The following is a 14,060-nucleotide window of genomic DNA, read 5'->3' on the forward strand; positions in this document are numbered from 1 at the left end:
TTGCCAGTTTTTGGGGAGAGGGGTGTGGGTGCAGTGGTGAGGAAAGCGAACGTGATTTGCTATTTGGGCACCGAACTCAGGGAGCAGAGGAGTCCTTTTTGACTGTTTTCCTAATTAAATTCACCGCACAATTGATGTATTGTTGATTTAATCAAACTGTATACACGAGATCGTGTTACGTGTCTGTTGCATTACCAAAATAACGCAAAACATCCAGTCACTTTTATTTAAATTCTTTTCTACGCGTAACATGTAGAGCAAGGTGCTAAATGTTCAGGGGTTGTCCTGGGGATAAGCAAATGGCCGGCTCTCAGTTAATAATAAAATTTAAAATGCCCCACCTCCAGAATCAAGACGTGAGCAAAGCCCGGCTATTACCGAGAGGGGTTAGGATGGACACTGCTTGAATTGACTGATGCATCGCGTGCCCTCAAGAAAGTTCATTCCAGGACGGCGGGGCTGATAACATTGCATGTACACACAGCTAGTTTTCGACCACGTTTCCCCACCTTCTCAATCAAGTTACATGGCCTTATGTTCATACAGTGACGTGTTCATTTCAATTGTCACGCATTCTTATCCAAATGTCTCTTTGGTATAATGTTGGCAAACAAGAGATTATGATCAAATGGCAAACAACGACTACTTATACGCAAAGGGTGCAAAATCAAATACAAAATTATACGCATAATCAAGAGGCTATTCAGCAGCTCCTGACATAATTTCATTCCCCATTTGAATTCACGAGTTTTGCATCATGATACTCCTAGAACAATTTGATAGAGAACATTCTCTCCATGTCAAACATTTAATTCACTGTGAGGTCTCCACATGTTAACGCTGAAAAACACTCGAAAAACAATTTCGGCTGCTGCTAACAAATTGTAAGCTCATTTCAGAAGTTGATCAGAAGTAAACGAACTGATCCAATCCAGTGGTCCCTTGTGTGGTAGATAGACATAAAGTGCAGAAGAGGACTAAATTCCCCAAGTTGCAGAAGAATCATATACATTGTATAAGGAGACATGACCTTCCTGACTGTGTTTAAGGCAAGGTGGGTAGGGAAATATGTGTGGTTATTTTCTGGAGTCACATTATTGCAGAAGTGCAGCTATTTTAACTACAGTAACGTGACGAAATTGTCCGCTAAACTGTAAATACGCATTGGATGCCAATGTTTATATACCGGTTAAGTTATCGCATCTCAACTCCGATTCAAAGATAACGTAAACGGCTTTAGCTAATAACAAATGGAACAAGAAGTGGTGAACTTTAAATGAGAGCCAATCCTGTGCCCCATTTAATTTCCAAACCAATTATTTGCATACTTTTACCTTTACATCATCAGCTTCAGCTTACTTAAGCGGTCACTTTTTTTCTTTACTTGTTATGTAACAACAATAGTGACATTAAACCCCTTCATGTTTATTTTGCTTATCTTTAACTTCAAAGTGACGATCTAATCTTAACTTTCATCAAAACAAAAATTGAAGTTTTATCGTCGTCTCTTTCATAGAGCCACCTTAAGCCTGTGGGGGTGGTACTTCTTCCACGTAGATCCTGGACACTGATTTCCAACCTGTGTGGGCGTCAGCAGAACCGTAACCAGCACAGTTACCGACCCAGAATCCTACGCGCACAGCACCCTTATGGAGTTTTTCACACACTCCTTCGATTTGTCGTACACGGTGCAAATTTTTGGTGCCCGCTTCTCCACGATTCATGTAAACCACGCCATCAATAGCTGCTGGCGCAGAGCACTCGTCACCATCGAAGGTGAAATACCATCGCCTGCAGCAGGCATGGCAGTTATAGAGGCGAAGAACACCATTCCAAAAGACGCGCAGGCCAGTTTTGTCGGACATTTTGTTGAAAACACATTCCTACAGAGATTAATAAATCATCATCAACAACAACTAGGAAACGATATCGAAACGGAAACTGATCAAAGTCTTCGCGTTACAAGTGCGATGTTAGAATTGAACATTCGCGGTGACGATAAACTGACGTAAACTGTTTTTATTTACTGCAGGTCTTATACGTTACCTATTTGAGCCCGCATATATATTTTTACCATGTCTGGTAAACTTACATTGATCAACAATGATGCATCGAAAATGTGAAAAACTATGATTATTTTTTACGTTTCCGGCATCTAAATGCATTTTTGGCTTTACCTGAATGATAATCAATCTGAGACGAATTTTCTTTTACATTTCTTTAATTCGGCCTGCCTTCGTTGAGACAGGATTTGCCATTTGATACTCAAATATGCATATGGTCTTTATGTAGATTCCTCGGGATTTTTGTTGTTGTTGTCGTTGTTGTTGCTGTTCAATTCATTCGATTTGCGGAAATGCTTATTAGTGAATTTGTTTAAAGGTTATTGTGTCGAGAAGATGATTAGTATCAGCTATGGGAGGCCGCTTTTAGGCTTGGCTGGATCTATATCCTACATTTTGACTTCATGCATACATGGCCCATTGACGTGACTGGTAAAGGCTTACACATACCTTGATCAATCCAGTGTCCTTTGCGTCGTTCAGAGTTTTAAACACGCACCGTTTCCAGTTACTCCCCAGTGTACCTGGAGGTCCCGGGGGGTCTTTATCGCCCGCGTCACCTTTGGCTCCTGGTGGGCCCGCTGGGCCCGGGGGGCCTTGGCGTCCTTGTTTGCCATCGTAGCCTTGATCTCCTCGCGGCCCCGTTGGTCCTTGCGGGCCGGGCGATCCCGCAACACCTGCTGGTCCCGCGGGACCAGGGCTCCCAGGAATACCTGGGATTCCTGGCGCGCAAAAGCAAGCACTGCACCATAACCACAAGGTCCATGTGGGAATGTTGTTTTAGTGCCCTACAGGAAGAAAGTAAAAGTCCATTTATTCTTTCAAACAGTTCCAAAAAATCGTTCGTATCCATCTCTAGTAGTCTTTCGTAGACTTCCATGTTGCTCCTATCTTGTAATCGTTCGTTTAAATGTTACTGGTGTTTTTAATAGAGCTCCGTTACAAAATGAGCCCAGTTTAACTACATTTGCTTGAACAACTGAGGCAAAGAAGAAATTTGTCAGGATACTATGGAAGCTAAGAGTGAACCGAGGAAACTTACTTTGTCGTCACTTGGTTTACCGGTGCTGGAGTTGTCCGCGGCACAGACAGTCAGCGGTAAAATCAGTAAGCATAGCATAGCGGTCGAAAACAAGTTCATGTCTGAAAATATCGAGAACTATCCTTTGACCTGTGGACAGGAAACGATTGTCATTCGGTTGGTATCTTTGCAGTCATTGTAATATTTCCTACTGCTTCTGTACTGGTTCCGAAAAATTCGCAACCAGCTAACATAAGGAAAACATTTATAGTTCCTATATAGTGTGACGTATGTCTGTAGATGCGAGAGAAGTTTCATATTTGTTCATGAGATGGATTTCTTGGCTTTTTTCTGTGGCTGGAAGTGATCGCTGGAAAAATGTTTCTCTCTGTAGAATATTCCTCAGTTGAAAACATATTTCAGACAGTCAGTGAAACGCCTTAATAAGCAGATAAACGAGCATAGTTTAATTCGATAAAAACCACCAGCACTACAGTATAGGTCACTGATCGCGTAAGTTTTCTAAGCTTTCCTCCATGCAATCCCTCAAATATAATTCAATATATAGTGAACAAAACATAATGGGTAGGACACTATTTTGGCGAAACTAACATCAAGTCTTCCTACGCTTTAGAAAAATGCTCACAGGTTTAAGTTGGTGTCAATAGTTTCCTCCCAACACTGAAAAGCAAACTTGAGAAACTTCAATTATGCGCGTTTCTCTTGAAGGAGCAAAAGTGTAAGCATGATTTTAGCCTCATTCGAAAATCACTGAAACGGCCTGAGGCGACAAAGAAAATCGACTTGTAAACACAAGCTTGTTACTAGAACAAAAGACACCATTTGCACAATATGATGCTTACCTGAGACTTGATCGATAGAATAAAGAATTTTGTAAGCGGTAACTGTTATTTATACAGGATATAGTTCTCAGTTTCATCTCAGCTGTCAACTTTTGGCATAGGTTTTTACAATATTGGATTTACTTTTGCCAGTTTAGACTATGGGCTAATTCAGCTTGAAGTTTTGGCTTAAGTTTTTTGCATAGCGTTTTAGCTTTCAGCTTTTTGACCTATTGTGAAATGTTGGCATTTTAGTGCCGGAGTAGCCAAGTTGTTGGTCTTCAGTTTTTGGCAAACAGGCTTGTTCAGCTTCAAGGTTTGGCTTCAGGTTTTCGTCATGGCATTTTCAGCTTTCAGTTTTTGCCGAATTGGCTATTTTCTTATTGTAGTCTTCAGTTCTGGCAAACAGGCTCTTCCAGCCTCAGGGTATGGCTTTCGTTTTTGGTACAGCGTTTGTGGCTTTCAGTTTTAACCATTTAATGGCTAGTTCAGCTTTCAGCTTTCATGTGTGGAAAGCAGATTGATTTCGTTTATCCAATTTGTCAAGTGATGAAACGGTTAATGACAGTTCATGTCTCATGGATTCTCCGGTGCCACTTGTCCCCCCTCATTCTGTCTTTATCCTGTACGTGCAATTACTGAGAGAACGAGCGATTGTTTTCTCAAATCGGAACGATCGCTGAACTTTTTTCTCAGCTATCGTAACGATCGAATGAAAGCTGTTCTTAAATTCTGTACGTAGGGTTCACAGCCACCTTAAATTTCTAAAAATGTAAGATGGATCTGAACGTCATGAACAGAATATTTTCAAACATTGCCAAAAGTTGCACCTTATTCTACTGTAATCAAAATTCAAAGTCATTAAAAATGGGTGTCACCTTGTCGTTCTTGAAAAAGAAATACTGAAAATTAAGATTAAGGGTGTGTTTAGCGCGTCATACTGTTGCTATGGTTGCCTGTTGTGTCACGAAAATGATAATAGCGTGCTCACCAATGAATGGCCATTTTCTTAATACCATGACTGTAGCATCAACTGATAAAGAGTGGCTATAACGACCCGTCAAAAGTCTTGAAAAGTGTTGGAAACTGTTTTTAGCCACCCTAAGAGGAGAGTTCAAAATTCGTCCGTGAACGTCTTGCTGGTTTCTATTTTTGTATGTAAACCTCTCGGCATGAAGACTTCCTTTTGCTGACTTTTTCGTTTTATGCTTGTGGGGTGCCTGTTCGATTATATATTGGCGTTATGAGCAGAAATGGAATTCTGATCACGTCTCCTAAACTATGGATTTGGACCATTACTGACATCACTGGCACACAAAAGCAATAGACCTTTCTAGCTTGGGCGGTTTGTTGTCCCATTTCAGACCATGTGATGAAACTCTTGAGAATTCTTTTTTGCGGATTTTCAAATAGTCGCGTGTATATGAGTGAATAATTTTTACATGGATATTCTCTAGAGGATATCACGTGGTCTATAATGGGAAAACAATACCTTCCTGTGTTGCTTCTCTTTTTTCCATTTTTTCCCGGTCAAAACGAATTTTTTAGAGAAGTATACATCAGACGGGTTAAACCGGTAGGAGGTGCACATTTTCTACAATAATCCGCCACCGATCGCATTCAATATTTTGTCATTGGCCTGATTCAGATGTAAATTTTATCCTAGACGGTCGAAGCCGGAACCGACATATCTGAGCAGCGAGTGAAAAGTAACGCCCTTTTTTAGCTGAGAAGCTTAAATGTACTCGCTGTTGATGAGATGATCTCCTTACAGGGGTTGTTGTGTAAAGGTACTGTACCTGGCTCTGATAGTCAACTTGTGACAGAAGGGGTCAAGTTTTCCCTGAATGTGTTCAAGAGGTGGTTGCGTTTTGACGAGCACAAACTTTTACCTGATTGACTTTTCTTGTGAAATGCAGCGGTACAATCAAGGGGACCTGCGAAAGTACCAGCTCATAACGTATTGCTGGCTGAACTGTAAATAATTTCCACCGCATGGCCTGATATCGAAATATTTCTTGTCTCAGTTTCATGTTATCAACACGCCTACAATGGGTTTATTTCCATGCCAAGTCATTTATTTATGGTTACTTTGACATAATTATCAGCAGGATCTTGCCAAAAGCGGCTAAAGCCCAAACTGAGATCCCTACTATCTTCTTACAATAACCCTTAAGAGCTTATTTTATTTTGCCCAGTTTCATAGTGTCTCTACCTAGTCTACTCCAAAACCGAACTTGGAATTTTATTGTCGTCTCTCAGCGGAATTTAAGCCTGCGGGGGTGGTACTTCTTCCACATAGATCCGGGACACTGAGTTCCAACCCGTCCATGCGTCAGCAGATCCGTAACCAGCACAGTTACCGACCCAGAATCCCACGCGCACAATGCCTTTGGCCACTTTCTCACACACCCCTTCAATATGGCGAGGGCGGTGCAAGTTCTTTTTGTAACCAGTTCCATGTACCATATAGACCACGCCATCAATCGCCTCTGGAGCTGAGCACTCGGTTCCGTTGAAGGTAAAATACCATCGTCTGCAGCAGTCATGACAGTTATAGATGCGAAGGTTGCCATTCCAGTACACGCGCAGACCAGTTTTGTCTGACGTTTTGTTGAAATGACATTCCTACATGAAAAAAAAAAAAAAAAAAAAAAAAAAAACCGTTTGTAAAAACCGAAATTTTTTTTGGACATCCTGGCAACATAGGTTCTTGTATTTTGGGGTAGTTATTGGCAATTTAGGCTAAGTAGGTTCCTAATCAGGTTCTTAATTTCTATGAAGGAGATAGAGTTGTTGATTTCCAGAAAAATGAATAAACTTGGATTTAGTTCTTAAACATACAGTATTTATTCATAGCTGTATGATAAGCCCAACACAACTGATTACAGAAATTATGTATGTGTAGTGTTTTCTCCATAATATTGGTACAGTATTTGCTTGTAATATAAATTTGTAATCTGAAGTCACACTCCTTGGTTAAAATGTTTATTACACTTTAACTGTCACCCACATATAAGAAACTGTTTGATCTCGCTCGGCTAAAGAGGAGCTTATATTTTTGGGTTTTAAAATACCAGATTTCTGCCAGCAGGTTCTTAAACCACCTGGTTCTACATGCAGGTTTTTTACTGTATGTTCTTGTCCACGTTCTAAACTGATAGCTCCTAAGAGGGGAGAGTCGCCATTTCACTTGAATGATTAAGACGTACAGTTAAATTAAATAAGGAAGTGTGCTGTTTACCTTTACTAATCCAGTGTCCTTTTGTTCGTTCATATTTTTCCAAACGCAGTGTTTCCAGTTACTTGCCAACGTCTCTGGTCCCTGAGCGCCTGGAGGACCTTGACTTCCTGGAGGGCCTTGACTTCCTGGAGGGCCTTGGCTTCCTGGAGGGCCTTGGCTTCCTGTAGGGCCTTGGATTCCTGGAGGGCCTTGGCTTCCTGGTTTGCCATCATTGCCTTGGCCTCCACGCGGTCCTATGGGGCCGGGCGATCCCGCAGCACCTACAGGTCCTGCGGGACCAGCGCTCCCAGGGATACCTGGGATTCCTGGGAGTCCTGGGAATCCTGGCGCGGTACAACAGCAACTTTGACCACAAGCCTGTTTAATTCCCTAAATGTAAATGATACAGTAAAATGAGCATTTGTTAGCTCAGAAAATTTCTATAGAGCAAGATGGCCTTGTTTGGAGTAGTCGCAGTGGAGGTGATGACCTAGTGATAATGATAAAATGAACTCACTTTGTTTCCACTTGGTGTGCCGCTGCTGTTGTTGTTCATCGCAGAGCACAAAGAACTCAATGTTAGAATCACTAAACATGATATGACAGCTGCCATGTTCATACGAGAGTTTGCCATTAATATCCTTCAATCTGTAAGGTAATAGGAAAACAACAACAATGTTAAGTAGAAATCATTGATGCTTCCTGCACCGAACACAAAATGGCACCTAATAACTTTGTAGTTATAGTAACTTTTCTTGGCCGATTATTAGCGCCTAATGAGAGCTTAAGTGAATAAGTTACGGGTTGAGATGGAGTATTATCGTATTTGACGTAAAACAAGGTTTTCTCTCAGTTGAGTATCAGTAATATAACAAGCTTGATCTATCTTGGCTCACAAAATCCGTAACAAAAAAGTCCGATTATGCCATTAAGGAAGACTACTTTGTCTTCGTTTCAAATGACTGAGCTGAGTAAGAAAATATAAGATCATTATCCTTTGTTTTCAGTGAACTTTCTTTAAAAAGTATACCCCTTGCTATTCTGGTTATAAAGAAAACTTATGATGCCCAGATTTTGTGTTATTCTCTCTCAGGTAAATAGACAAGCTATACAATTTTTCGATTTAATAAGCGCGCAAAAGATCGAGTGGTCTAACTTGTCGAAATTGTTCAATGAAGTAATAATTTTGCTGTTTGTGACGTTCGCGTAAATACAGGTTCGAGAGCTGATTGTAATTTTTAGCAATTTTATTGGGCGGGTTAATGCATGTGGCATCTTTTTTTGAATTGGTTAATGTTGTAAACTTTGACGTTGTAAGAATAACTTCTGCTCTTTGTAAGTTCACGATAAAACATTTTCCGGTGCAAAAAGCATTATCATTTGTCGATTGAGCAAACTACATGTTATTATACGACCTGATGCAAATGTGAAAATCATTTTGTCTCTTTTCTTTTGAGGCAAATGAGCAAATCAAAAATTAATGACTTGAGACGACGAAAAAAATGGCCTCAAAAACAAATGCACAGAACTCTCGAAATGGATTAAATTTATACCTGTAAAACTAGCTTATCTGAATTTTGCTTTTGTTCTCCTTTCGCTTAGTCAAAAATTCGCCAGATATTTGTTGTCGAAATCTTTACTCCAGCAATTCTGAAGTCTTGAATGTTCATCTGCGAAGCGAGTCACCGCCTGGGTTGTCTGAGTGGAAGATCAAACCTAGACGCCGAACTTGAAAGAATTGAAAAGAAATTGAAGACTTTTCGTCAAAACGTGGAGGAAATAAGCGAAACAGTAATAGGCTTGCACCGTTAAATCGTCGATCCTTTGAGTTTCTTGGTGCTGTTCAGAAGCGAAGAACAATATTTGACTTTCGCTGGGTAATTTTTCCAGTGCTTTGTTTAATACAATTCTGGTCAGAACAAGTTTGTGAAACAGTTTATATTCTTTTTCAAATTTAACCCCTATTCTAACAAGCAATACACTATTAACTAAAATGATTTTTTTCGTCGCCAAATTTTCTAATGGAGTGACTGCTTGTGTTACCGACAATTATCGTAGAAACTTTATCTAACTACTCATATACTCTTACCTAAAAGGAAAACTCCTTTTCTACAATTTCTTTGAATTTAGCTCTGTTTCTTTGTCCAGAACATTTTCGGATTTTCGGATCGCTCCTTTATCGTTAGTCCACATGAACGTATTCTGCTAAACCTTTGCCCCAGCAATGTCATGCATTTTTAGTAAATTCTGGGAAATATTCAGCCGTTTGTTTGATATGTCAACGCAAATAGGCTTTTATAAGTATACCATGCATTCCTGATTACATTTTGCCTTCGCCGTGAAGCATTATCAAAGCAATAAAGTGACTCAACTTTGTACAGCTCAAGGCTTAAGAAATATTGAGGGTTTTTGGTTACGAATTCTAAAATAATGGTCCTAAAAAAGTTAATGGTCTTGAGTGAATATGGCCTTACTCGTTTTGAAAATTTTGAAAACCTGATTTGGAAATTTTGGTATAAAGAGTACTAGGTAAACAACAATTCTCGTATTCGTACAAAACTGGAAACTTCGAGTTCAACAGTTTAAAAACAATTATCCCGACGAGGCGAAGGAGGACATTCTCTTCTTGAACGAAATCTGTAGCTGACGCAGCGATTAATGTAACCAACGATCTGACAAGGGATGTTTAGTACTCTATTACTTACCTTTGAAGTAACTTAGCCTCTTTGTAACTTGATGAGGACAGAAATTCTAAGAAGAGAAGTGATAAGTGATCATTAGATTTAACCTCAAAATCAGAAAAGGCTCAATAAAAGCGGCATGATAAGGAGATAATGATAAGCTTACATCGTCTGCCTCTTTATTCTGGGCCTTCACGCTTGTTGCTATTCAGAACTAAGTTACCAAATGAACAACCCGTTGATTTGAGCGAGGTTCTCGTCAGAACAAGTTCGTAAAACTACATGCATATTTAAATGATTTGCTCATTCTAACAAGCAGTGCTATTTGCTGGAGCTGTTTGTTTAGTTGTGCATTTGTCCAATGAAATGAACCCTTACATGCTCCACTGATTTGCTTGTCCCGTTTTTCTAAACGGACTTGAACTTTCTGAGATTTACTGCAAACAAAGCTTATTACACAACTGTCGTGCTACTGTGGCTAATGATAAAAAAAGATCACTTTAATTTGTTCTTGTGTGTTTCACATGATGGTTGCAAATGTCAGTTCTCAAAACCTGAACCCAACATAAATATTTTGTAGTTTTTATAGATTCTCAGTTACGTGGAAGTGCAGGTACACTCCTGGACTAATTGTGTGAGTCGTGCGATTTATGGCTTTTTCCTCTTCTGAGGTGCAATGTCAGAAATATCCAGCCTAAGGTCGATGCACATGTCTCTTAGCCTATCCACTCTTGAAGTTGTGAGTGTACGTTTTTGTACAAGTTCGCAGATGTTAAGATCGAAAGATACAATCGGATGGCGAATAGCCACATCTCTCATCACATTTGCACACACAGCAGATAGATGACTCTCAGCATCGGCGAACTTTCGTCCTCGTCGGCACTCTCCATGGCCACTTCTGAGACTTCACTAGCTTTTGCTTCGTTACGGCGGCTGTAACTTCTAATCGCTTCTTTGCTGAAAGACGGCTAAAATAGCCACTAATCTGCTGCGACGTAAGGACTTCATCAGGTTGAAGTCGGCGTTCCCCCGCCTGGTCTCTTGCTAAGCACATTGCTTTCGAAACTCCCTGTGGATCGCTTTTCCGTCCACTTTGCTCCCCTTTTTGAAATTGGTCAGTTAAGAATTCGGTCTGTTTCTTTGTAAAACGCGCCTTTTTCTTAATTGTCTTCAGGGCCCATCCCATTGGAAGAGGCGGCAAGGCGTCACTCTTTGCTTGGACAGTAACTTGAATGCTTGGAATTCGACTTCATCCCTCCGTCTGCTTGGAAGAATATTCTCTTTTAGCTCTATCGTAGAGAGTTTCTTGTTCGAGCATCATTTGATGTTTTCCAGTATCTAGGTGTGTCTGGAGTTTTGCAAAGCGACTGTATGCTTTTACACATCCATCCTCTGGACACGGGAAAAGCATGTCATCTGGCTTATTTTGACCAGTGCTGCTTCGATCTTGGTTTTCGTTTTCAGTTGAGAAATCTGCTTTGACAGAGCTTTTCTTGATATGTCGATGTCTCACAATCTTGAACGGCGGCGCACCACTTACATTCTGCGATGGGGGTTCTAGGATTTCCAATTTTTCGGGCTGCTTCATGACTCCTTCGAACTTTGCCCATGGCACTACTTTACCGGAACCCACATTGAATGCTCTCCACACTCGTTAGCCAGTTTCATCGTACTCAAAATTGTTGAGTAAGCTTATGCCATCCCATTTGATATTAAAGGTGCTTGACGGCTTGGCAGCAACATAGCTTGCGTTCACTCCTGTGGTTCCTTGGCCAGATTCAATGGCTGTTTTGAGCTGTAAAGCGTTGATGACATCATTGCCTTCGTTTGCGTACCTTCCAGCGTCTCCTTTGATTGTTGCTGCTTTGCGATCACATACCCCCTTTCCACCTTGAGGGTCCGAGAAGTCGTTTCTTACAGCAGCCACTCCTACTGCATCACTGGCCAGCTTAGCTGAGATGATTGAATTTCCGCTGTGATAACAGCCAGCGTTATCTTGTTTGTAATAAGCCATTTCCAGGTCTGGGATTTCCTTTTTCAGGGTAGTGAGGCAGTCAAGCATTATCGAAGCCACAGTCACACTGTCTTAGGCGCAGCTTTGAAATACGTGAACAAGTGTATGCGATTCAAAGTGCTCAGAGCCCTCCGACCGTCTTATGGCAACGCTAATGTGCCATGGCAATCCTCGCTTCGCAAACCAATCTGACTGTGCCTCTCGATATTTTCGGGGCATATATTTCATTGCCCAGTCCTGGACTAACAGCACCGATCGGCTCTCGAGTTTGGCTAAAACTGAATGCTTTGCGTCAGCTTGGTGGACTGAACGTAGCTGATGGGCTTTCCAGCTAATGATATCATCCCTTGCCTGTTTGATAGTATGCAGCATGTCAGCTTGATCTTCTGCTGACGAAAGCGCAATTGATCACTCATCTTCTATGGTACGCATGACTTCCTCTAACTCATAACACTGCACACATGACTCATTGTGGAGATGGTCGCAGGAGCCCTGAAATTCTGCATTGCCTGGATCACTTAGCGCATAAATTCGACAATGATCGGGAACCTCTGAGGACTCCACTGCATGTACCTAAAAAAAGAAGTAAAATGACAACCGCGTGATTCAGTGCATATTTGCAAAGCAACGCATGCGCATCGACATTTCAAAAAGATTACTTAACCGATTCTCGGCGGTGTATAAATGTGTGTAAGCGTATTACAGTGAATTGCAAACTCTTGTTTCGTGAATTAAGCATAAAAAGGACTTGGAGAGAAAGAAAAAGGTAGCCGTGTATCATAGTAAGAAGTCTACTACATCACTTACGCAAAGGCAACGCATAATTATAAAATATGCACCGACCTTATAGTCGCCCTTTAGGTACTGCTTCGACAAACGAAGTTGCTGCTTAATTTCCTTCGCCCATTGCTGAGTCTTGCCACAGTCAACAAGCTTGTCTACGAGTTTCTCTAAATGATCAAATGCGTCCGCTCCTTGTGCTGAAAAGTTATCAAGTCCTTGAAGAGACTTGCGAACAGATGAAGAACACACCGCCAAAACTCTCTGTGGGGTTCTCTTACTCATAAGCTCAAAGTTGGTTTCACAGCAATATTGTTGATACTGCTGGACAATGCGCTCTGGTATCATTGTTCTGATCACATTGGGTGTTTTCATGATCTCGCCAGTTTTTATGATCTCGCCAGTTGACAATTTCAGAAGTTTTTCCCCAAAAGGAACATCTTGAATTACGTGTGGACTCGTTATGAAAGAAACAAAATGTTCTAATTTTTCAGGTTCAATCCTCATTCTCTTTTTCTCCTGGTTTGGAAGAGGAGCAGCTCTTCCAGGTAACAGCCTGTAGCGTTGGGCAATGTTGTAGCGATAGCTAGTAACGGCTGGAATAAACTCTCTCATCTCCTTAAGGGATAACTTATCTGCCATCAATGAGAGTATTTGTCGTCTGGTGCTCCAATGTTGCGCGTTCAAGTAGCTCTCAGCAAATGCATTAAGAAGCTCCGTCTCTTTTTCACTTCTGCCTTCGACCACAACCTGACTCTCCCTGCTTACAAAATGACGATCACAAAGCTCCGTCCACAGTTCTTGCGAATTTTCAGGTGCCAGGACATCAAGCATTGCAGATATACATTGTTGAACTTTCCGTAGGTATCTGCGTTTAGTACGCTCGTGCGCTGTATTCCACGGCACTTATAACGTGTGACGTACTGGACTGACGTCTCGAAGCTGTAAGAGGCGATTAAGCTGCACCTGGGACTCGTTGTCTAGACTGGAGCCTTCATCACTGTCTTCGGAATCTTCTTGCGGAAAAAAAAGGCTCTGCCGTCTGGATGTGGAACCTTCTGGCAGTTATTCATCAAGAACAGTTACAGGACAAGTAATGGCAGGAATATTAAAGTCACTCGCTTGTTCATCAACCTGACAAAAAAGTGGACACATTGCTTTGGATGGCGTCAAAATGAGATCAACCGTGTGCAAGCGCGGGGTGTCGTGTATAAAAGCGCAAGTCGCATGCGAGCTGGAAAGTAATATTCGATAATTAATTTATTTGACTGGTAACCTATCCTGATATCTTTATCCAGTTACTACTCAGTATTATTTTCCATTTGGAGCATTTAGAAAAAAGTTGAGAAGCCATATATTAATTTAAAACCTTTATTATTTGGCTATATTCTGGGATGTGATTGGCTATCCGGGCAGGGCATGCTTTTCCAATTCTT

At 41.1% G+C, this 14,060-nt stretch overlaps 1 protein-coding gene and 1 pseudogene across 1 annotated transcript; both read right to left on the reverse strand.

Annotated features, from left to right (window-relative positions):
* Positions 1–1,523: 1,523 nt before the first annotated feature.
* LOC145465083 (uncharacterized) lies at positions 1,524–7,955 on the reverse strand. Its single transcript, XM_081448873.1, has 5 exons — positions 7,667–7,955; positions 7,171–7,539; positions 6,201–6,554; positions 2,514–2,843; positions 1,524–1,883 (listed from the first exon to the last, which is right to left on the reverse strand). The coding sequence occupies exons 1-5, from the start codon at positions 7,781–7,783 to the stop codon at positions 1,524–1,526; spliced, it is 1,530 nt and encodes a 509-aa protein (XP_081304999.1). The 5' UTR covers positions 7,784–7,955.
* A 2,523-nt stretch (positions 7,956–10,478) lies between these two features.
* On the reverse strand, positions 10,479–13,458 carry LOC145465084 (uncharacterized; annotated as a pseudogene).
* Between the last annotated feature and the right edge of the window lie 602 nt (positions 13,459–14,060).

This window comes from Orbicella franksi, chromosome 13, assembly GCF_964199315.1.
Source record: "Orbicella franksi chromosome 13, jaOrbFran1.1, whole genome shotgun sequence".
NCBI classification, from domain to species: Eukaryota; Metazoa; Cnidaria; class Anthozoa; order Scleractinia; family Merulinidae; genus Orbicella; species Orbicella franksi.